Below are 24,691 nucleotides of genomic sequence, written 5' to 3' on the forward strand. Positions count from 1 at the left end.
ATGCCAAAGCATTGGTTAAAATGACATGTCAAAGCATGGGTGAAAATGACGTGGCAAAGCATTGGTGAAAATGACATGTCAAATCATTGGTGGAAATGACATGCCAAAGCATTGGTGGAAATGACATGCTTAGGATCCAGAAAAGAACGTCATCTTTTGGGGTCCACGTTCATATAAAATTCATCGATGAAGATGCTAAAAAGATGACATGCTAGATCACTTGCACCCATGATTGAATGTCATCTTTGGCATCGAACATTTTGCTGGGTATATATATAAAAGAGTAGTGAGGTGAGTGACTGACTGATTGACTGACTGATTCATCAACGCCCAGACGAAACGGCTGAAGCTAGAAAATTGAAATTTTTAGTGTGGGTTGCTGTTGGTGTGTAGGGGTGAGATAAGGCTGGATTTTTCGAAATTCGAACTGGAAGGGTACGAAAGTACCAAAAGGTACTAAATATGGTATGGAATGAGGGCAACTGATGAAGAGTTAGAAAGATGTACCAAAGGGTTTTTGGAAATTCGAACTACAAGGGTACGAAAAGTACTAAATGGTACTAAATTTAGAACAATTTGGATTTGTGCGAACGAATAGAGCTGGAATCCTGAAATTTAAAATTAGGGTCAATTGTGGAGAATAACAAGGAAAGGTTTTTGAAAATTCGAACTATAAGTGCACGAATAGTACTAAATTTAGTACAATTTGGATTTGGGTGAACGGATAGAGCTGGAATACAAACATTTGGAATGAGGGTCACTGATGAAGAGTAACAATGAAAGGTTTTTGGAAATTTGGACTATAAGGGTACGAAAAGTACTAAGTGGTACTAAATTTAGTACAATTTTGATTTGGGTGAACGGATAGAGCTGGAATACAGACATTTGGAATGAGGATCACTGATAAAGAGTAACAATGAAAGGTTTGTGTAAATTCGAACTATAAAGGTACAAAAAGTACTAAATGGTACTAAATTTAGTACAATTTGGATTTGGGTGTATGGATAGAGCTGGAATCCTGAAATTTGAAATTAGGGTCTTTGGTGGAGAGTGACAAAGAAAGGTTTTTGGAAATTCGAACTATAAGTGTACGAAAAGTACTAAATGGTACTAAATTTAGTACAATTTGGGTGAACGGATAGAGCTGGAATCCTGAAATTTGGAATGAGAATCACTGAAGAAGAGTAAAAATGAAAAGTTTCTGGAATTCGAACTATAAGAGTACGAAAAGTAATAAATGGTACTAAATTTAGTACAATTTGGGTTTTAGGTGCACGAATAGAGCTGGAATCCCGAAATTTGGAATGAAAGTCATTGAGAGTAAAAAAGAAAGGTTTTTGGAAATTCGAATTAAAAGTATACGAAAAGTACTACATAGTACTAAATATAGTACAATTTGGATATGGGTTAACGAATAGGGCCGGAATCCTGAAATTTGGATTGGGGGTCACTGATGAAGGATAAGAAAGATGTACCAAAGGTCGAAAAGTTCTAAATGGTAGTGAGTTTAGTATGATTTGGATTTGCATTTGAAGAACTGGAATCCTGAAATTTGGAATTAAGATTACTGTTGGAATATAGAATTGAGATATGGAGTTAGCTTTGGAAAATCGTACTAATGTGCACGAAACAGTACTAAATGGTACGGAATTCGCTACAATTTTTATTTGCGTGAGTGTAGGATTGAGGTAGTTTCGGAAATTCGTACTTATGGAAAAGTGCTAAATGGAACTACATTGGCTATAAATTGGGTTTAGATGAACGGATAGAGCTGAGCTATGAAAGTACATTTTGGAAAATCGTGTACCAAAAGTGCTAAATGGTACCTTTTGGTATTTGCTATATGGTATGGAATTTTGTACAATTTGTGATTTTGTAAAGGGTAGAACTGAAATTGTGAAATTCGGTATTAGATTAGCAATTGGTGTTTAGAGTGGAGGTAGGGAGGAGGTCTTGAACATTCGTACTTATTTATACAAAAACAAGTAAGAAAAGTCTATAGTCGGACGGAGCCGACCATGGGATACCCTATACCACTATCCCTGGACAATCGCTCTCCACGGAACTTCTTTCAATGATTGTGAAAATTTAATTATCAAATATCAGAGATGTAATGTATAATACTTATGACCAAAACCAAAAAGTTATCTAGCATGACAAAGACATTTTTGTAGCAAGAAAGGAAAATTTAGTTCACACAAACTAAAATGTAATGAAACCCTTTTATGTAGTACTACTACTTCCGTTGTTTAACCGCTACGTTATTGAAATTTTTACCAATTTCACACAAAAGATTCAGTCCATTTAACCCGCTAAGTATTGTGTGATCTTCACGTTGGTTTGTACGCTTCATCTTCATCATAAACTCAAATTTTGTTTAAAATTTTGCGGGTTATTATTTTGACCTACAGAGCCGCTACAAAATTGGTTAAATTTTTGTTTTTGGTCCATTTCATCCCCTGAACATTTCACGATTACCACCAAAAACTAATCATTTCTATTCTGGCCCGAACCCAACCTCCCTAAAAAGTTCGTTACAATCGGTCCATAATTGCGGCCTTAAGCTTGCTATTTATATAAATGTTTAAAATGTTTAATTTTTTCAAGTGGTGGATTTAAAGTTAACATTTTTCAAGGGCCATAGTTCACAAAACATTGATTTTTGAATTTACTTCACTCACTTCACAAAGCGTGGAGTTTTTAAAATAAAATATTTTAAGGACCTTACATCACAAAACGTGAATTTTTTAAAGAATATTTTTTCATAGACCATCAGACCACAAAAATACCACCGCATAGCCGTGCAGAGCATGCTAACCACTATGAAATATGGTGTAATTTTTTTCTATCGCGAAAAAAGTTTCCGCACCAAATGCATTGAAGTTCAGTAATGCATTATTACATTTTATTTGTTATAATTTTTTACATAGACCATCAGACCACAAAACGTGGATTTTTTAAAGAATATTTTTTTCATAGACCAATCAGACCACAAAACGCGGGTTTTTTAAAGAATGTTTTTTCATACACCATCAGAACACAAAACGTGAATTTTTCAAAGAATACTTTTTCACAGACACATCGGACCACAAAACGTGAATTTTTTAAAGAATATTTTTTCATAGAGGGATTTTTTTTAAAGAATATTTTTTCATAGATGGATTTTTTAAAGAATATTCTTTCATAGATGGATTTTTTAAAGAATATTTTTCATAGACCATCAGACCACAAAACGTGGATTTCTTAAAGAATAATTTTTTTCAAGACCATATAGAGTACGTGGCAATTCATCTCCCCTTCCTTTTAGCAAAATATTGATTAAGTAATTGGTTGGTGAGCTCTCCTGTCCGTATGGCCATGCGTGTACTAATTAATTTAAATGTCGTACGGCAATTGCACCAATTAAATGTTGGACAGGTGACAAGTGTTAAAATTGCATGATTGACATAGGCTTCCTATAACACTATGCAACACTGAAAATGCAAACAACTTCTAGTATGCATTTTTTGAAAGTACATATTGAGACTACAAAACTCCTATCAGGGTTTTGTCCCGTCAGATCCAGTTCAGATTTTATGGCCTCATCTAAACCGGGCTAAATCTACACTTTTTTCCATTTATCATGCCTTTATCTCAGAAACGAATAGGAACTTGGACTTGCTGTCTTTAGCAATATTGTAGCCCTAAACTAGTAAAACTTATCTTTTGAAAAAACCACATAAGAAAAACTCCATCTAGGGCATCCAAATCTATAAAATATAGAAAATTTTACATAATTGTTAAAATTCTGGTCAGTATCAGCTAAACTATTGGGAGTTGAACCAAGTAACCTTTTACAAAAATCATCCAAATAAAGTCCTCAGCAATTCTTCAGAACATTCTGAAACTCTAAAATGCTTACTTCATGTTATTTCAGCGGTATTTTGCATCATATCTTTTACAACACGTATTTCAAACACAGTTCACACCAACAGTTTATTCTCGCGTTGCGGATTTCACTACATTATTGACATGTTTATTAAATCGTCGTTGAAAAATGTACTGAAAACTACGGGATAGAGGCATTTTACAACAATGATATGTTCTGAAGAGTTGTGAATTACATTCCAGGGAATATTTTTACAAAAGAAAATAATCAGAAAAAATTAACGGTTTTGGAGATACGGTGCGAAATGTATAAAAGTTGTGGAATTTTTGCATATATTTTGAAATTTGAGGCAATAAATGTAGTTTTTCGAGTTCATTATTTCTTTAAATATTTTATTTATGTCCTTATCTACACATTTGCTTCAGAGGTCAGAAGAAGATTTGCATTGGTTTCAGAGATATAGCCCCGAATTTCTTTAAAAACTCTATATTTAACCATGTTTAGATGGGGCCATAAAATCCGAGCTGGATCTGACACAACAAAACCCAACTAGGGTTTCTTGTCGTTTGGGTCTGTACTTTCAAAAAATCCTCAGTTCGAATAGTTTGCACAAGATCACCCTCAAAATGTTGCACAGTGTAATTGTCACTGTGGGAAATTATTTGCAGTTACATCGGTTATGAGATAATCTGCGTCTAGGCGTATATATGTGTGTGTGTTATAACAACTTTTTAAATGTTTTGTGTCATTGACTTGCCATACACTGCTAATAAGTTGGCTTTATTACCTCACAGAAAAGGTATGGTGTAAGCCCTTCCCCATTTTTATTACACAATTGTGCGTAATTTATTGTTATTTTCTAGTTTTAATTGCATTTATAAATAAACACATATTTTTCATTTATAGAATATTTTTTAATAGACCATCAGACCACAAAACGTAGATTTTGTAAAGAATATTTTTTCACAGAGCATCAGACCACAAAACGTGGATTTTTTTAAAGAATATTTTTTCAAGGACCAACAATCTACAAAACGTGGATATTTTAAAGAATATTTTTTCAAGGACCAACAATCTACAAAACGTGGATATTTTAAAGAATATTTTTTCAGGGACCAACAATCTATAAAACGTGGATATTTTAAAGAATATTTTTTCAAGGACCAACAATCTACAAAACGTGGATATTTTAAAGAATATTTTTTCCCCCAAGTATGTTTGTACGATATCCGTTTCAGACAATTTTGAGTAGATCTAGCAATGTCCGTCCGTCTGTCTGTCTGTCTGTCTATCCGTCTGTCTGTCTGGCTGGCTGGTGCGCACGATAACTCTCGAACGGATCAATCGATTCGGTTCAAATTTTGGGTATCGAAATATTTTGTCCAGATTCGATTTAAGTTCGAAGATGGGCCATATAGGTCCACTCCTTCAGGTACCTCCCCCACAAATGTTAAAAAATTGTCGCAACATTTGTGCACACGATAACTCTTGTAGGGAATAACCGATTTGGTCCATACTTTGCACATCGTGTAATTTCCACCAAACTTAGATGAGGTTCCAATACGGACTCAATCGGTCCACTCCTTCGGCTACCTCCCACACAAAATTTCGGATAAGTTCAGTTTAGGACCTGGTCCCGAATCGCTTTGATTTTTGTTTACGCAAGTTGTATTTGCTGTCCTCTATACGACGCTGTAAGTTTCATTAGGGGCAAGTCCATACTTCTTGAGAAAATAGCCTGAAAGTTACAAAAAACCCTATGACACCGTGTGTAGTGGTTGGAGCGCAAGATAAGTCTCGAACGGATCGTCCGATTCGGTCCAAAATTTGGCTTTCGTAATATTTTGTCCAAACTTAGTTCAAGTTCAAAGATGGATTATATCGGTCCACTCCTTCCGGTACCTCCCCCACAAAAGTTCGAAAATGTTCAGAAAATTTGTGCGCACGATTACTCTTGAAGGAAGTAGCCGATTTGATCCATACTTTGCACATCGTAAAATGTCTACCAGTCTTAGATGAGGTTCCAATATGGACTCAATCGATCCACTCCTTCGCGTACCTCCCACACAAAATTTCGGATAAGTTGAGATTAGGACCTGCTCTCGAATCGGTTTGATTTTTTGTTGCAACAACTTGTATTCACTGCCCTCCATACGACGGTACAAGTTTCCTCAGGGGCAAGTCCATACTTCCTGAGAAAATAGCCTCAAAGATGCAAAAAGCCCCTATAACACCATGTGTAGTGGATGGAGCGCAAGATATCTATCGAACGGATCCGCCGATTCGGTCCAAAATTTGGCCTTCGTAATATTTTGTCCAAACATAATTTAAATTCGAAAATAAGCCATATCGGTCCATTCCTTCAGGTACCTCCCCCACAAAAGTTCAAAAAAGTTGTGCGCAAGATAACTCTTGAAGGGAGTGACCGATGTAATCCATACTTTGCACATAATAATATATATACCTGATATAGATCAGATTCGAATATGGACTATATTTGTCTACTCCTTCTGGTACCTCTCACACACAATTTTGGATAAGTTCACTTTAAGACCTGCTCTCGAATCACTTTAATTTTTGTTGAAGCGATTTGCATTCACTACCTCCAGTACGACGGTAAAAGGGGCAAGTCCATACTTCTTAGAAAAACAGCACGAAAGGTGTAAAAAAATCCCTATATCACCATATGTAGCTTTCGGAGAGCACGATAACTCTCGAACTGTTCAACCGATTTGGTCCAACATATGGTCTTCGTCATATTATATCCAACGTTAGTTTCATGGGCAATACCGGTCCACAACTTCCGGTACTTCTTCTTAAAAAAATGTCACTAAAATGCTAGGACGATATCACCTGAATGAGGCAAACAATTTAGTCCAAACTTTGGATCTCCTAATATTTTGTCAAAATTTAGTTTAACTTCTAAAATGGCCCACATCGGTCCTCTCTAAGGGTACCTCCCCCACAAAAGTTCAACATTAGTGCAGTTAATTCCAAATCCACATTTTTGTCGGCAAGTTCAAATGTCCAAAAAGGGCCACAAAATTCTGAAGAGACCTTAAATACATTCGATCTATCCGTAGGTGAAAGTTTCACTTCACATTGGCTGGGGGTATATATCTGTCGGCAAAGCCGACTGACACTTTTTTACTTGTTTCATAGACTATCGGGCCACAAAACGTGGATTTGCTAAAGAATAATTTTTTCAAGTCCATATAGGGTATGTTGCAATTCATCTCACCTTCCTTTTAGCAAAATATTGATTAAATAATTTAAGCGTGTACTAATTAATTTAAATGTCATAGGGCAATTACACCAATTAAATGTTGGGCAGGTGACAAGTATTAAAATTCTTGATTGACATAGGCTTCCTACAATTGTCACTGTGGGAAATGATTTGCAGTTACATCGGTTATGAGATAATCTGCGTCTTGGCGTATATACCCAGCAAAATGTTTGCCTCCAAAGATGCAGTTAAATCATATGTACAATAGATCTGGAAGTGCATCAAATTATGCATTTTCACTCATGATTTTTACAAGAGCGTGACTACTGAAAGATAAACTCCATTAGCACTGCATTTTAACTAACCCTTCGGCACTGCATTTAAACCATTCCTTTGGAATCGCATTAACCTAACTAACCCTTTTTTTGATGCAGTGCTTTAGTTTGAATTTTAATGTACTCTTCGGAATATAATTTTACGCAGTCGAAAGATGCAATAAAAATGCAAGCCATTGCAAAGAATCCCAAAACCAATAAAAAGAATTTATTGTTTGTGTTAAACAAGAATAATAAGAACTTTATTACATTAACACAGATGTTGAAATTTCTTCATTAAATTCAATCGCAACTGAGTTTGTTTCGCCCGATCTCCATTTAATCCAAGCTGAAATGTTTTTGCTTCATCTGCAAAAGGGGTTCTTATAGGAAATTTTCTTCTCGTGAGTTACCGTAAAAATGTTCCCAACTTTTGGTTGTATTTTTTATTTTATATAAATTTTAGAAACTGATGCACACTTTTTCTTTCTTTGAAAAATTTCTGTAGTTGTAGGTATCTACAAATTCGCTTGCTAGGGATCACTAAGCAACTGCTTGTAAAATGTATCGAACGGAGTGCCTTTTCACGACTCCCTTAAACTGCATCCGAAAATGCAAATTAAATGTGAGAAATGGATGTCAATCGTTGGATAGCATCCAAATGCTGTTAAAATGTGATGAATGGTTAGGTTAAAGGACGCGCAGCTATCGTGTTGGACATCAACTCCACTCGGAGACCTTATGGTCCATTGTGTTCATCCTATAGTGTGGGTTGGAAAAAAGAAAAGAAAAGAAATAAAATTGCATAGAAGGTATCGAGGGAAGAAGTAAGTAAGTAATTAAGAATAGTTAAGTAAGTGCTATGGATTGAAAGACAGTTGAGAAATTATTTTAGAGAGAAGAGCGAGTGAGGAGGTTTTGCCATATTAAGGTGCTGTAATTTGTTCGTGTTGAAGCCACTTCAGACCCTTGGCGTGAAGAAGCAGTGTTGTCGGCTCGTTGTTGGCAGTATGTTGTTAGAAATGATATTGTGTGTTCACCCATTGTTTGAATTCTCCTGGTCATGAGCCTTCTTTATTTCGCTGTTGTACTTATTGAAAGATACTTTATAGTTCTCCTAATCTGTGGGCAACTTCGTTTTGTTGGCTTTGTTATAGAGCCTTCTGCTAGTCTTTCTGAGATTAGCCAGATCTTTTGACCACCAGACCGGTTGACATCTTCTGCCTGGGTAAGTGAGTGGGCAGGCTGTCTCATAGCTGTCCACCAAAACCTCTGTCACGTGCTTCACTGCACTGCTAACCTCTGTGGCTGTTCGGGGCTAGCGTGATACTTCCAGCTTGAAGCTTACTAGTTCATTGAATTTGTTCCAGTCGGTTTTCTAAATGGTGGCTGTCGAATACCATTTACAGAGACCTGGAAGAGTATCTTCCGATGATCCGAAAAGGAGCATTCTTCCGATACCCTCCAGTCACTGATAAGGGATTTGTTAATGAGGGCTAGTTTGAAAAGTGTATTCGTTTCCCCTGTTACATATTCTAAGATTACGCTGCTGCCCCAGTGGAAATGGTGAGCATTGGCATCACATCCTAGGATGATGAGACAAGTGCTACCCATCTCTTTGACGAGCTTCTCCACGTCTTTGCCCGTTGGGTCAGGGCTCTCGAATGGCATGTAAATGGACGAGAATATGGTGGCTCTCTGGGAGCTGCATTACATCCTTACAGCAGTAATATCACCTCCGCTGAAATTAGAAAGAAATATTAGTTTAACACTTTTCTTAGAAAAGACACAGGTCTTACCTTGTCCCCGTTGGGTGTGTCGAAGGTGGTGCAGGTGCTTATTTTTGTATAAATAGGGCTCCTAAATTAAGACGATGTCAACTTCGGATTTCTTGTGGGCTAGAAGAAGTTCAGCAGCAGCCGCTTTACAGTGATGCAGATTAATCTGCATTATGCGAAGCGGCTGCTGCTTCCGTTCCTCCACTACTTTCGTCCTAGGCGGAATCTGATCCATCCTAGACCAAAATGTAGTTTGCCCTCTCGAGTCCTTAGGTAATCTTGCCCCTGAGTGTCTATTGACACCCTGATGACAACACCTCCATTTTCCAGATTGTGGCTGACCAGATTCCATGTGCTGGTCCGAAGATTGGGGTTTTGTCTGCTGAGTATATTCAGTACGCGTGCGGGATCCACAGGTGGAGGTGGCACCCATGCTGACAACACTCTTCTGAAAGGGACCTCTTTGACACCAACGACTGCCAGTTGACACCCCTCCCAGAGTTCGCCAAGGCCCTCTATCGTGGAAGTGAGGAAATCCAGAGATTCCCTATTTTCACAACAGGTGACCCTAACGCCTCTGTATGGAGCGGCACTGTCAAATTGGGTGTGCTTTGGAGGTTCCCCTTCGCCTGAGAACACGATGTCACGCAGACGAGTTTCGATAAGTAGTCTCTCCTCTCTGATTATCCAATCAGGGTCAGATCTATCGATGACCGCTGCTCGCAACTCGCTGCTCGCCACTCGACGGTCTGCTCGTTCCTTTTCCCCTGCTGTTGCTCTTAAGATGAGAACCGGAAGATTCCTTGTGGCCCGAGTTAACTTGTGAGGCTGAACTGGCTGCGGCATCTTTCCTGTTTCCAGTCTTAGGGCAACCGCCTGGGTAGGTGTTGATTTTGGGTTGTTGACCTGGAATGGGTCTCTTAGCACTGGGGAGTGGCTCCTCCATTGACCTATCTCTCTTCACCGCACTTTTTGGTGGAGATGGATTGGGCTAGGTAGGTGCTCCCCCAGGTACGAAGGCCGGTGTTCGGTCGGACTTCCCAGATTTAGAGCTCTTATGATTCGTCCCCTTCGACTTGACTGCCTTCTCCTGTGAGGTTTGTCCTTTCTGTGTGCCGGGACATCTCTTTGAAGAAAGCTTTGAGGTCGAAGGAGGCGAATCATTTCATTGTTTTCGGATCATGTCAGCATCGCTCCCGGTTTGGCCCTTGGGGGCTGTGGGAGTCGATGTAGATATTGACCTAACCTCTTTATTAGCCGTTAAGAGAGATAGCTTACTGATATCAGGATTTCTCTTGGGTAAGTGAGGGTGAGATCTTTCGATCTTTCTCACTACCTTGAGATTAAGCTTGATCAGCTTACATTCTCTCAACGTTATAGATGAGGGTTCCCTGTCAATATACTTCCTGAGGAAGTGCATTGCTCGGTGGTACGCCCTCCTCTTTTTGGCCCATTGACTAGCAGAGCTGTCTTAGGTGGTTGGAGCTTTTCCGGCCGGTATTTTGGCCGTAGTTCCTTCCTCAACAGCAGCAAGTCCTTGTAAGCCAGCAACATCGGCTACGGCCGATGGTTGGGTTGATGGTGCATCGGTTGGTCCACAGTTTATACAGGTGGCTGGTTCCACTGAGGCCGAGGCCGACTCATCGTTGACTACAGTCGCTGGAATGACTGTGGTGTTCATTGCGTCATCCGATGAGCCGTCCTCGGCCCCAGAAGAATAGCCACCCTGACTGAGATGCAGGGCCAACGTCTGCTCCAGTATATCCAGGAGTTTCAGGCTTTGTTCAGCCAATCTGTCAGTGACAGCTCCTAGAATGTGAGGAATTGGAGTGACTTTTTTCACGACTCTGATTGAACTGCATCCAGATGCTGTTAAAATGTGAGGAAAGGATGTCATTCATTGGATCGCATCCGAATGCGGTTAAAATGTAAGGAATGGAGTGCCTCTTTCACGACTCCGTTTGAACTGCATCAAAATATACCGTGAAAGAACTAGTCTACATTGCACTACTTCCAATTTATTTTGCTGGGTATGTATGTGTGTTATAACAACTTTTTAATATTTTGCGTCATTCGAGAGCGATTATTAATCGGCATAAATATGTGAGAAAGGCCATTTGCCATACACTGCTAATAAGTTGGCTTTATTCCCTCTCAGAAAAGTAGTGGTGTAAGCCTTTCGTCGTTTTGAATTTCACAATTGTGCATAATTTATTGTTGTCAGTACCCATCTTAACTTCATTCCGTTCAAATCGCCATGGCGAAAATACATTCTCAACGCTTAAATGCGATTATACGCATTACACGGATTTGTTCAGACATTTGTGGAGTCGATGTTTTCGATGAAAATTATCGCGTGAACTTTCGTACCATCCTACTTTTTATACTTTTGTGTGTATCTTTTTTGTTACTCACCTATACAATGATTGACGGTTATGTCAAGGAGGGAGATTGGACAATTCTGGTTCAAGTAATTTCATTGGCTGGTGGAACCCTGTTGCAGGTATAACAAAATTGATAACGACTTTTTGGGTCCCTTTTAATAACAAAATCCTATTGTTCGCAGGGTTTATGCGTTTCCATTAGTTTCATTGTAAAACAGGATAAATATCGTTTTCTTCTATCCGAATGTAATGATATTTATGAGACATATGAACGATTGCATTCCGATTATCGTGTACATCTTAATCGGGGCTTAAAATTGCTGGCGAATTTAATGAAAATATGTGCCTTTATTAATTTAATGCTGGTCCTTGGCATGAGTTCGATTACAGTTCTATACAATTTCATTTTTGATGCCCACGAAGCAATTGTGTATGGCTTTGCACCGGGCGTGGATGTTGAAACCACACACGGTTTGTGGATAACAAATGGGGTCCAGGCATCCTTTATAACTGTTGGTGGTTTTGGTTTATATGCAGCTGATATGGCGATATTGACACCCATATCGCAGATCTCCACATTTAAGGGAATTCTGCAATGTAAATTTCGTGAAATCAATCAAATATTAGATGATGATGACTATGAGTCGGAGTTGGAAAGAAAACGGGACGTTATGGTTGCTTTAAAGGATATTATAAAGTTTCACCAAAAATATTTAATGTAAGTAGCAATTCGTCAACAGCCACTCAATTCGACTGTACCTAGCGTAGCATATTTTTTGTTGTTTCTGTGAATGAGTAAAAAATTTTAAATTTTTTGTTACAGTTTCCTTAACGTCAGCAGAGATGTATGCTATTGGAATGTGTTTGCGAAAATTACCACCTCCTTCGTGGCCATAGTTTGTGCCCTATTTTGCATACTTTTGGGAACTTGGCCAGCCGGTTATATTTATTTGGCGTATTGTTTTGTAATGATGCAGGTTTTTTGTGCCATGGGCACACTGGTGGATATAACAGTAAGTAAGCTTTGGAAACCCCACTTGATCTCTATGTAATAAATTGTTTTTCAACATCCTCTCACTTAATGCGAAGAACGAAGAATTCATTCAATCCTGTTACAATGATGTTCGCTGGTACGAACTTTCCGTTAAGGAAAAGAAAATGTTATGTATCATGCTGATGGTGGCTCAAAATACCACAGGCTTAACTATCGGATCAGTAATGGAACTATCAATGAACACTGGTCTACAGATATCAAAAACAATTTATTCCTTAACAATGTTGTTATTGAATTTTATTGAATGAATGTAAAATGTTTAAATTTTTTTGCGCATACATATCGTGTTATTTGTCAGTAGATTTGCACCAATTCACTTTCTAAATAAATTACTTATTAACAAAATGTGTATATTTTGATGGGGAAAAACTTAATGCAAAGGAGAGTCATATGGCGGATTAGTACATGTGAACTTGAAAACGACATTGTCTTTGAAGGCGTAAAAAACAAGGAAACATATATTTGTTGGGGGGACAGTCACGGTTGCTTCGGTTATTTTAGCCGGTTCGTCTGAATATGTGCATATTTCCGTTATATGTGCATAAGAATTATGTGTTTTTTAAAACGGCTATATCTCAAGAATTGTAGTTGGTCGGAGGTTAAAACATCTGGTCTCCAGCTTCACGCCAGTGAATGAAAGACTCGCTGCAATTCGATTGAAAGCAAAATTCTTCAACATCAGCTTTATTTGCGCTCATGCTTCCACTGAAGACAAGGACGAACAGACCAAAGATATATTTTACGAGCGCTTAGAAGAAACTTATGACCGTTGCCATGCCCATGACATTACAATTATACTAGGCGATTTTAATGCTAACATTGGAAAGGAGAATATCTTTGGCCCAACAGTCGGGAAATTCAGTCTCCACAGCGAAACATCTGACAATGGTATGAGGCTGATAGACTTTGCAGCTGGAAAAAACATGGTGGTTAGCAGTACCAGATTTAAGCATCTCGATATTCATAAGGGCACCTGGCTGTCTCCAGATCAAAGAACAAGAAATCAAATTGAACACGTTGTGATAGATAGATAGATAGATAGATAGATAGATAGATAGATAGATAGATAGATAGATAGTTAGATAGATAGATAGATAGATAGATAGATAGATAGATAGATAGATAGATAGATAGATAGATAGATAGATAGATAGATAGATAGATAGATAGATAGATAGATAGATAGATAGATAGATAGATAGATAGATAGATAGATAGATAGATAGATAGATAGATAGATAGATAGATAGATAGATAGATAGATAGATAGATAGATAGATAGATAGATAGATAGATAGATAGATAGATAGATAGATAGATAGATAGATAGATAGATAGATAGATAGATAGATAGATAGATAGACAGATAGATAGATTAGATAGATTAGATAGATTGGATAGATTAGATAGATTAGATAGATTAGAAAGATTAGATAGATAGATAGATAGATAGATAGATAGATAGATAGATAGATAGATAGATAGATAGATAGATAGATAGATAGATAGATAGATAGATAGAAAGATAGATAGATAGACACAACACGAAAGTTGGACATCGGTAAGCTGCAATCACAACAGATAGCCACAGCATTTTCCACTCAACTGGCCCAATTGCTTAATCAAAGCACTCCTCGTCCCGATAACATGTAACATTTCCCATGCAAACCGCCGCAAAATCACTACTTGGATACCAGAGACCTCCACCAAGGAATCCATGGTATGACCGGAAGTGTCGTGCTGCTACCGAAGAGAAAAATGCGGCATATAGGGCTACTTTACAATCAGTAGCAACGCGTAGCGCACGAGGGAGGTATCGGGAGAAAAGAAGAGAGGACACAAAAAAAGAAAAGAGAGAGATGGAAAAGCGGGATTGTGAACAAATCGAGATGTACAGGAGACAGAATGAAGTCCGAAAATTAGACCAAAGAGTGAAACATCTGATGGCTTTGGCACTGGAAGTGGCAAATTCTCCTATAGAGACCAGTAAGGTAATTTGGTAACTGATACAGATAGAGAGCTAAGGATATGGAAATAGCTTTTTTCCAAACTGTTTGTATCGAATACACTGAAAGAAGAAGCTACGTAATATGAATGAAATCCTACGTTGTATCAATGACTTTTGTCATTGATGTCGGACCAACGTAGAGCTTCATTGAATGAACGAAAAAAGTTTCATTGAAGTAAAATTAACGAATTTGTTCATTAATGCAATGAAAATCCTTCATTAATGCAATGAATCTTCTTCATTGATGAAATGAAACTTCGTCAATGATGCAATGAAACTTTTTCGTTAATGCAATGAAACTTTTTTATTAATGCAATCAAAATCCTTCATTGATGCAATGAAGCTTTTTCCTTAATGCAATGAAACTTTTTCATTAATGCAATGAAAATCCTTCATTGATGCAATGAAACTTTTAATACCCTCAGCCTTTAGGCTAGAAAGGTTTATACATTTTGATACGAAAAATATCTGTCTTGCTTGTGCACATGATAACACTCGAACAGTTCAACCGATTCGAACCAAATTTTGGGTATCGTAATATTTTGTCCAAACTTAGTATAAGTTCGAAGATGGGTCATATCGGTCCACTCCTTCGGGTACCTCCCACACAAAATTCGGATAAAGTGAGGTTTAAGGGCTCCTCTCAGTAAGTTTTCCTTGCCGCTCCCTTTATGACGGTACAATTTTTTTCTTGCGGAAGTCCATACTTCCTGAGGTTTTGGCCTAAAAGCTCCAAGAAACCCTGACGGCACCAACCAAAATGGCAAATCCGCAAGATAATTCTCGAAGGAAATTTCTGATTGGTGCAGGCTTTGCACATCGTACTTTTGTATCCAGTCATGTATCAGGTTGCAATATGGATTGTATCGGTCCACTCCTTCGAGTACCTCCCGCACAAAATTCGGATAAAGTGAATTTTAAGAGCTCCTCACGGATCGTTTTGAAATTTTTTTCAGTAAGTTTTTTTTTTGTGGCTCGCTTTAATTCCTAAGATATTGGCCTAAAAGCTCCAAGAAACCCTGACGGCACCAACCAAAATGGAAATCTGCAAGATAACCCTCGCAGGGTGTTTTTGATTGCTGCAGGCTTTGCACATCGTATTATTTCATCCAGTCCATGGGATGGGATTGAAATATAGACTATATCTGTCCACTACTTCGGGTACCTGCCACACAAAAATCGAATAAAGTGAAGTTTAGGAGCTCCTCTCGCATCGTTTTGACTCTTTTGTTCCGAAGTAAGTCAATACTCCCTTTGATAATGACCCAAAAACTTCAAAAACCTGTCGGATATTGTGCAAGATAACTCTAAAACTTTTTCAACAATTTCTTTCAAACTTATTTTAAGATAATTTAATATTTTGAGTCCTTTATGAGGAAGTTTGGTCGCCAAAAATGTTTAGTATATGTCAATGATTTGGTATAAGCCCACGTTACGGTACGTACAGATTTTAAAGCAAACTCGTGATACAAAATCACTATATTTTATATACGGCATAATTATTGTGTTTGGTTTGGTTTTGTTGTTTTTTTCTTGGTCAGTGGCTGAGGGTATTTCTCCGTCAGCACAGCTGACTGATACGTACTTACTTGTTTATTAATGCAATGAAATACTCTCATTGTCGTAACGAAACTTCTTCATTAATGCAATGAAATATTTTCATTGTTGTAATGAAACTTCTTTATCTATGCAATGAAGCTTACGTTGGTTCAATATCAATGACACATTTCATTGATGTAACGTAAGATTTCATTCATGTTACGAAGTCATTTCATACTCGCGTAATGAACAATAATGAAGTCAATGCTAAATGTGTTTATTTCATTTTATTGCAATTAGTTTTGACCATTAAAACAAGTCATATTTAATACCTCAGGTTTTAACCACATTAATGATAGTATTGGACGTTGTCATCTGTAAGTAAAATTGAAATAATAAACACATTGTTAAAAAATTTACTGGTTTTGTAAACAATAACTTACCTCCAACTTTTGTCGCTGTGTCATCCCTTGTGTACGTCGATGATGTTGAGATACAGCATTTGGTTTCTTAAGGGAGTAGTGCTTCATTGACCACGGAAAGTCTCCGTAATTCCACTGATCATTAGATTTTCTATTTTTTATCTCCATTGCAAAAAGAAATGAAAATTGACAAAAAAAAAATACGACGACATAAAAACTATAATAAATAGTTTAACCAATATTTGGATTTTCATTTCACATTAAACACTTCATACTTACTTTCAGCGAAGTTAATTATCCTTTTGGGCGTTGTCATCTGTAAGCAAAATGGAAAAACATAAACAATTATTAGTAATTTATGTGGTATGTTATTGTTTTTCTATTGTTGACCTGTTGTTGTAATATTTTGTTGGATTTAGTTTGGCTAAAGGTCGAATAAAACAATGTTTATTTTAATGTTTTTTTTTTTTTTAATTTTTATTGTTTCCAAAATTTCGACTGTCATCGACAGTCATCTTCAGGGATATTCTACGAAAAACACAATATATTATAAACAGATAATAACAAAGTACAAAACAGAAATTTACATGTTTGTGAGAGAAGCCACAGGTTTGTTGCACTGTCTATGCTAAACTAAAGTTCGTTTATAGTTATTTTCTTGTGTCAGTATATCTACTTACTTACTTAGTTGGCCCATTACAGAACATTTGTTCCATAGACCGAACTAAGAAAAGATCTCCATTCCTCTCTGTTTTTCGCTCGACTCGATTCACTTGTGTGCTCCATCGAAGCTTAGGCCTGCCGATTCTGCGTGCACCGCCATGTGGCATGTATTCATACGCCTTTTTAGCGGGTTCATCATCGCTCATTGTCATGATATGACCTAGCCAACGCAATCGTTGCATCTCGATACCTTTAACTATATTCATGTCTTTGTATAGCTGATATAGCTCATGGTTCATACGACGTCGATATTCACCGTCAACGCAAATCGGCCCGTAGATCCTTCGAAGAATTTTCCTCTCAAACACACCAAGCACTGCCTTATCTGCTTGCGCAAGTACCCATGCTTCGGAGCCATACATTAGCACGGGTAGTATCAGCGTTTTGTATAGTGTTATTTTTGTTTGACGAGATGTGGCTTTGTTTTTAAATTGCTTACTTAGACCATAGTAGCATCTGTTGGCCAAAACAATTTTTCTTCTTATTTCACAACTGATGTTGTTTGTACTGTTTATGGCAGTGCCGAGGTAGACGAAGTCTTTAACTACCTCTGTTCCGGACAAATCCCGTGAACTCCTTTGGCTCAACCAATATCCAAATCGAGCTAAAGGTACTCCACCTGTTGGCTAAAATCACTTGGGCGCACAAAACAAATGTTCACACTTTTATGACAGCCTCACCGGGGGCAGAGAAACACCAGTTGATTATTAACCGTGGTTGGTAGTCCAGTTGGGACAATTGAGACAGTTTTTATGAGGTTCTACTTATAATCCCACGGGGATCGTTTATCTTACACTGATGACAATTGAAAAGCCTGGACAATTTTCGCCCACACAGAAACACTATCACGTTTATTTAGGTTTACCCGGCTATTTCAGTCCATATAATTAAAAACACTGTTCCTTTTAGTTTATAAGCACAAGGTTTATTGATTAATTCACGAGGGTTACAGCGAGTAATAAATTGTAACTTCAATGATGGACAAATGAAAAAGGCAACTAAAAAGGGCTAAGTGGTCTGCACGTAGACAACAACCGGCGAGATCTCTTTCACTTTAACAACTAACTAGAAAAATGAAAAAAAGAAAACTAGAAAAAACGAATGTAAACAAACCAAGGCAAGAGTGTATGACTGACATTTGCAGCCGGTGTTGGCAACGTGGAGTTAATGTACACAGGGATGGCAAATTAAAGCAAGTTTACACTGAATCTAATTATTATCATTAAACCCAATTCCTGTGTACATTAACAACCTCAAAGTTATAGGTACTAACTTCCACAGTTGGTCCGAGCTCTATGGACGCTTTGCCCGTCGACACCATCAATTTGGTCTTTTCGCCGTTTACCGCCAGACCCACTTTCGCAGATTCTGCTTCGACCTTCCTAAAGTTATCAGTTACTTTCTTTACTGATCGTCCCATGATGTCTATGTCATCAGCATAAGCAAGTAACATGTGGCTATTGGTGTAAATTGTGACATTTCTTTTGACATTTGCATCTCGTATTACCTTTTCCAGCAAAATGTTGAATAGGTTCCACGAAATGCTGTCTCCTTGTCTGAAACCTCTTTTGGTACAAAATTCTTCGGAGAGGTTCTTTTCAATTTTAACTGAGGACCTAGTATCAGTTAAAATCATCTTACAAAGCCGGATGAGCTTTGCGGGGATACCAAATTCAGACATTGCATGGAATACCTTTGATCGGAGGGGACTGTCGAATGCTGCTTTATAATCGACAAAGGTGATATGTGTCGATCTGCATCTCTTGGGTCTTCTCAAGGATTTGCCGCAGGGTAAATATCTGGTCAATGGTGGACTTGCCGGGTCTAAAGCCACATTGGTATGGTCCAATTATTTCGTTGACCATTGGCTTTAGTCGTTCGCACAATATCCCTGACACTATCTTATACGCAATAAGGAGGAGACTTTTATGCCCCTATAGTTGGAGCATAAAGTCTTATCTCCTTTCTTATGGACGGGGCACAGGATGCTCAGGTTCCAATCGTCGGGTACGCGTTCTTCCTGCCAGATGGTGCTAACTAGCTGATGCATACACCTTATCGGCGCGTCGCCTCCGGTTTTAAACAGCTCGGCTGGTAAGCCATCGGCTCCTGCTGCTTTATTATTCTTCAGGCGGTTGATTGCTGTTTTTACCTCATCTTGGCCGGGCGGTATACATTCTATACCATCTTCTAGGATTGGATATGTGGTATCATCGTCTTCGCTACTATTGGATACCAACAGATTGGAGAAATGTTCCTTCCATATCCTGAGCACGCTATTTGAATCTGTTACCAGATTACCGGTCTCTACAGGTGGATGTGCCTATACCAAAGCCATCTGTTTGATGTTTCACTCTTTGGTAGAATTTTCGGACTTTTCCATTTCTCTCTTTTTCTTACGAAAAAAACGTTTCTCTTCTCTCCTTTTCTCCCGATATCTCTCTCGTGCGCTACGCGTTGCTACTGATTGTACGACACTCTTGGTCATACCATGAATTCCTTTGTGGAGGTCTCTGGAATCCAAGTATAGATTTTGCGGCTGTTTGCATGGAGTGGGCAATATTTTGCCATTGTGTTGTTATGTTATCGGGACAAGGAGTGCTCGCGTTAAGCAATTGGGCTAGTTGAGTGGAATATGCTGTGGCTATCTGTTGTGTTTGCAGCCTATCGATGTCCAACTTCCGCGTTGTGTCTGTTCGTGCTTTATTTGCAACGTTTAGACGGGTACGTACCTTTGCTGCAAAAAGGTAGTGGTCCGAATCAATGTTTGCGCCTCGGAACGATTGTACATCCAACACGCTGGATGAATGTCTTCCACCTATTACAACATGATCAAATAGATTACTTGTTCTTTGATCTGGAGACAGCCAGGTGCCCTTATGAATATCGAGATGATTAAATCTGGTACTGCTAACTACCATGTTTTTTGCAGCTGCAAAATCTATAAGCCTCATACCATTGTCAGATGTTTCACTGTGGAGACTGAATTTCCCGACTGTTGGGCCAAAGATATTCTCTTTTCCAATTTTGGCATTAAAATCGCCTAGTATCATTTAAATGTCATGGACAGGTCAACGGTCATAAGTTTCTTTTAAGCGCTCGTAAAATATATTTTTGGTCTGTTCGTCCTTGTCTTCAGTGGGAGCATGAGCGCAAATAAATCTGATGTTGAAGAATTTTGCTTTTATTCGAATTGCAGCAAGTCTTTCATTCACTGGGGTGAAGCTGGAGACCAGATTTTATAACCTCCGACCAACTATAAATCCGCAACCAACCAAACTCTTGATTCAAAATCGATATATTTTATATACGGCATAATTATTGTGTTTGGTTTGTTTGGTTTAGTTTTTGTTTTTTTTTTTTTTTGGTCAGGGGCTGAGACCACAAAACATGGATTTTTAAAATAATATTTTTTTCATAGACCATTAGACCACAAAACGTGGATTTTTTAAAGAATATTTTTTCATAGACCATTAGACCACAAAACGTGGATTTTTTAAAGAATATTTTTTCATAGACCATTAGACCACAAAACGTGGATTTTTTAAAGAATATTTTTTTTTTTGAACCATTAGACCACGAAACGTGGATTTTTTAAAGAATATATTTTCATAGACCATCAGACCACAAAACGAGGATTTTTTAAAGAATAATTTTTCATAGACCATCAGACAACAAAACGCGGATTTTTTAAAGAATATTTTTTCATAGACCATCAGACAACAAAACGAGGATTTTTTAAAGAATAATTTTTCATAGACCATCAGACAACAAAACGAGGATTTTTTAAAGAATATTTTTTCATAGATCATTAGACCACAAAACGTGGATATTTTAAAGAATATTTTTTCATAGATCATTAGACCACAAAACGTGGATATTTTAAAGAATATTTTTTCAAGGACCAACAATCCATAAAACGTGGATATTTTAAAGAATATTTTTTCATAGACCATCAGACAACAAAACGAGGATTTTTTAAAGAATATTTTTTTCAAGTCCATATAGGGTATGTGGCAATTCATCTCCTCTTCGTTTTAGTAAAATATTGATTAAGTAATTGGTTGGTGAGCTCTCCTGACCGTATGACCATACATCTACTAATTAATTTAAATGCCATAGGGCAATTGCACCAATTAAATGTTGGGCAGGTGACAAGTGTTCAAATTGCTTGATTGACATAGGCTTCCTATAATGGTCACTGTGGGAAATGATTTGCAGTTACATCGGTCATGAGATAATCTGCGTCTAAGCGTATATATGTATGTGTGTTATAACAACTTTTTAAATGTTTTGTGCCATTCGAGAGCGATTATTTATCGGCATAAATATGTGAAAAAGGACATTTGCCAAATACTGCTAATAAGTTGGCTTTATTACCTCACAGAAAAGGAGTGGTGTAAGCCCTTCGTCGTTTTTAATTACACAATTGTGCGTAATTTATTGTAGTTTTCTAGTTTAATTGCATTTATAAATAAAAACATATTTTTTATTTAAAGAATATTTTTTAATAGACCATCACACCACAAAACGTGGATTTTTTTAAGAATATTTTTTCAAGGACCAACAATCTATAAAACGTGGATATTTTAAAGAATATTTTTTCAAGGACCAACAATCTATAAAACGTGGATATTTTAAAGAATATTTTTTCATAGACCATCAGACAACAAAACGAGGATTTTTTAAAGAATATTTTTTCATAGACCATTAGACCACAAAACGTGGATTTTTTAAAGAATATTTTTTCATAGACCATTAGACCACAAAACGTGGATTTTTTAAAGAATATTTTTCATAGACCATTAGACCACAAAACGTGGATTTTTTAAAGAATATTTTTTCATAGATCATTAGACCACAAAACGTGGATATTTTAAAGAATATTTTTTCAAGGACCAACAATCTATAAAACGTGGATATTTTAAAGAATATTTTTTCATAGACCATCAGACAACAAAACGAGGATTTTTTAAAGAATATTTTTTCATAGACCATTAGACCACAGAACGTGGATTTTTTAAAGAATATTTTTTCATAGACCATTAGACCACAAAACGTGGATTTTTTAAAGAATATTTATTCATAGACCATTAGACCACAAAACGTGGATTTTTTAAAGAATATTTTTTCATAGACCATTAGACCACAAAACGTGGATTTTTTAAAGAATATTTTTTCATAGACCATTAGACCACAAAACGTGGATTTTTTAAAGAATATTTTTTCATAGACCATTAGACCACAAAACGTGGATTTTTTAAAGAATATTTTTTCATAGACCATTAGACTACAAAACGTGGATTTTTTAAAGAATATTTTTCATAGACCATTAGACCACAAAACGTGGATTTTTTAAAGAATATTTTTTCATAGACCATTAGACCACAAAACGTGGATTTTTTAAAGAATATTTTTTTCATAGACCATTAGACCACAAAAGGTGGATTTTTTAAAGAATATTTTTTTATAGACCATTAGACCACAAAACGTGGATTTTTTAAAGAATATTTTTTTCATAGACCATTAGACCACAAAACGTGGATTTTTTAAAGAATATTTTTTTCATAGACCATTAGACCACAAAACGTGGATTTTTTAAAGAATATTTTTTTTTGAACCATTAGACCACAGAACGTGGATTTTTTAAAGAATATTTTTTTTGAACCATTAGACCACAGAACGTGGATTTTTTAAAGAATATTTTTTCATAGACCATTAAACCACAGAACATGGTTTTTTTAATAGACCATCAGACAACAAAACGTGGATTTTTTTAAAGAACATTTTTTCATAGACCATTTTTGAACCATTAGACCACGAAACGTGGATTTTTTAAAGAATATATTTTCATAGACCATCAGACCACAAAACGAGGATTTTTTAAAGAATAATTTTTCATAGACCATCAGACAACAAAACGCTGATTTTTTAAAGAATATTTTTTCATAGACCATCAGACAACAAAACGAGGATTTTTTAAAGAATCATTTTTCATAGACCATCAGACAACAAAACGCGGATTTTTTAAAGAATATTTTTTCATAGACCATCAGACAACAAAACGAGGATTTTTTAAAGAATATTTTTTCATAGACCATTAGACCACAAAACGTGGATTTTTTTAAAGAATATTTTTTCATAGACCATTAGACCACAAAACGTGGATTTTTTAAAGAATATTTTTTTCAAGTCCATATAGGGTATGTGGCAATTCATCTCCTCTTCGTTTTAGTAAAATATTGATTAAGTAATTGGTTGGTGAGCTCTCCTGACCGTATGACCATACATCTACTAATTAATTTAAATGTCACAGGGCAATTGCACCAATTAAATGTTGGGCAGGTGACAAGTGTTCAAATTGCTTGATTGGCATAGGCTTCCTACAATTGTCACTGTGGGAAATGATTTGCAGTTACATCGGTTATGAGATAATCTGCGTCTAGGCGTATATACCCAGCAAAATGTTTGCCTCCAAAGATGCAGTTAAATCATATGTACAAGTGATCTGGAAGTGCATCAAATTATGCATTTTCACTCATGATTTTTACAAGAGCGTGACTACTGAAAGATAAACTCCATTAGCACTGCATTTTAACTATCCATTTGGAATCGCATTTTAACTAACCCTTTAGTTTAGAATAGTATGCAGTTCAATTTGCATCCAAAGCACGTGTTTTTTTTTTTTTTGATGCAGTGCTTTAGTTTGAATTTAAATGTACTCTTCGGAATGTAATTTTACGCAGTTCAAAGATGCAATAAAAATGCAAGCCATTGCAAACAATCCCAAAACCAATAAAAAGAATTTATTGTTTGTGTAAAACAAGAATAATAAGAACTTTATTACATTAACACAGAAAGGACGCGCAGCTGTCATGTTGGACATCCACTCCACTCGGAGACCTTATGGTCCATTGTGTTCATCCTATAGTGTGGGTTGGAAAAAAGAAAAGAAAAGAAATAAAATTGCATAGAAGTTATCGAGGGAAGAAGTAAGTAAGTAATTAAGAATAGTTAAGTAAGTGCTATGGATTGAAAGACAGTTGAGAAATTATTTTAGAGAGAAGAGCGAGTGAGGAGGTTTTGCCATATTAAGGTGCTGTAATTTGTTCGTGTTGAAGCCACTTCAGACCCTTGGCGAGAAGAAGCAGTGTTGTCGGCTCGTTGTTGGCAGTATGTTGTTAGAGATGATATTGTGTGTTCACCCATTGTTTGAATTCTCCTGGTCATGAGCATTGGACAACGGCATAATAAGAGCTTAATCGTCTCTGTTTCTTCTTCATCTTGGCATAATCTGCAGTAGTCCGTGGAGTCATCTCTATCCCATTTGCAGGTCATTGATCTTATTCTGCAGTGTCCCGTCATTACTCGTACT

At 36.9% G+C, this 24,691-nt stretch overlaps 1 protein-coding gene and 1 long non-coding RNA gene across 2 annotated transcripts; one reads left to right on the forward strand and one right to left on the reverse strand.

Moving 5' to 3' along the window:
* The first annotated feature begins 11,364 nt into the window (after nt 1–11,364).
* LOC141401986 (odorant receptor 67d-like) lies at nt 11,365–12,969 on the forward strand. Its single transcript, XM_073982584.1, has 4 exons — nt 11,365–11,689; nt 11,753–12,288; nt 12,394–12,583; nt 12,660–12,969. Exons 1-4 carry the CDS (start codon nt 11,444–11,446, stop codon nt 12,870–12,872), a joined length of 1,185 nt encoding a protein of 394 aa, XP_073838685.1. The 5' UTR covers nt 11,365–11,443; the 3' UTR covers nt 12,873–12,969.
* A 3,760-nt stretch (nt 12,970–16,729) lies between these two features.
* Nucleotides 16,730–18,355, reverse strand: LOC141404053 (uncharacterized). The gene is made up of 3 exons (XR_012412937.1): nt 18,111–18,355; nt 16,873–16,909; nt 16,730–16,755 (listed from the first exon to the last, which is right to left on the reverse strand). It is a non-coding gene; the product is annotated as an uncharacterized lncRNA (long non-coding RNA).
* Nucleotides 18,356–24,691: the final 6,336 nt, after the last annotated feature.

This window comes from Musca autumnalis, unplaced genomic scaffold, assembly GCF_047663935.1.
Source record: "Musca autumnalis isolate F117 unplaced genomic scaffold, ASM4766393v1 scaffold_4, whole genome shotgun sequence".
NCBI lineage: Eukaryota > Metazoa > Arthropoda > Insecta > Diptera > Muscidae > Musca > Musca autumnalis.

What these genes read in the sequence shown, in the direction of transcription:
- LOC141401986 (XM_073982584.1), top strand. Translation starts at nt 11,444, where the DNA reads ATGGCGAAAATACATTCTCAACGCTTAAATGCGATTATACGCATTACA. An exon ending in CTGGTGGAACCCTGTTGCAG is followed by an intron (nt 11,690 to 11,752) that starts GTATAACAAAAT and finishes TATTGTTCGCAG; the next exon opens with GGTTTATGCGTTTCCATTAG. An exon ending in GCACACTGGTGGATATAACA is followed by an intron (nt 12,584 to 12,659) that starts GTAAGTAAGCTT and finishes CTTAATGCGAAG; the next exon opens with AACGAAGAATTCATTCAATC.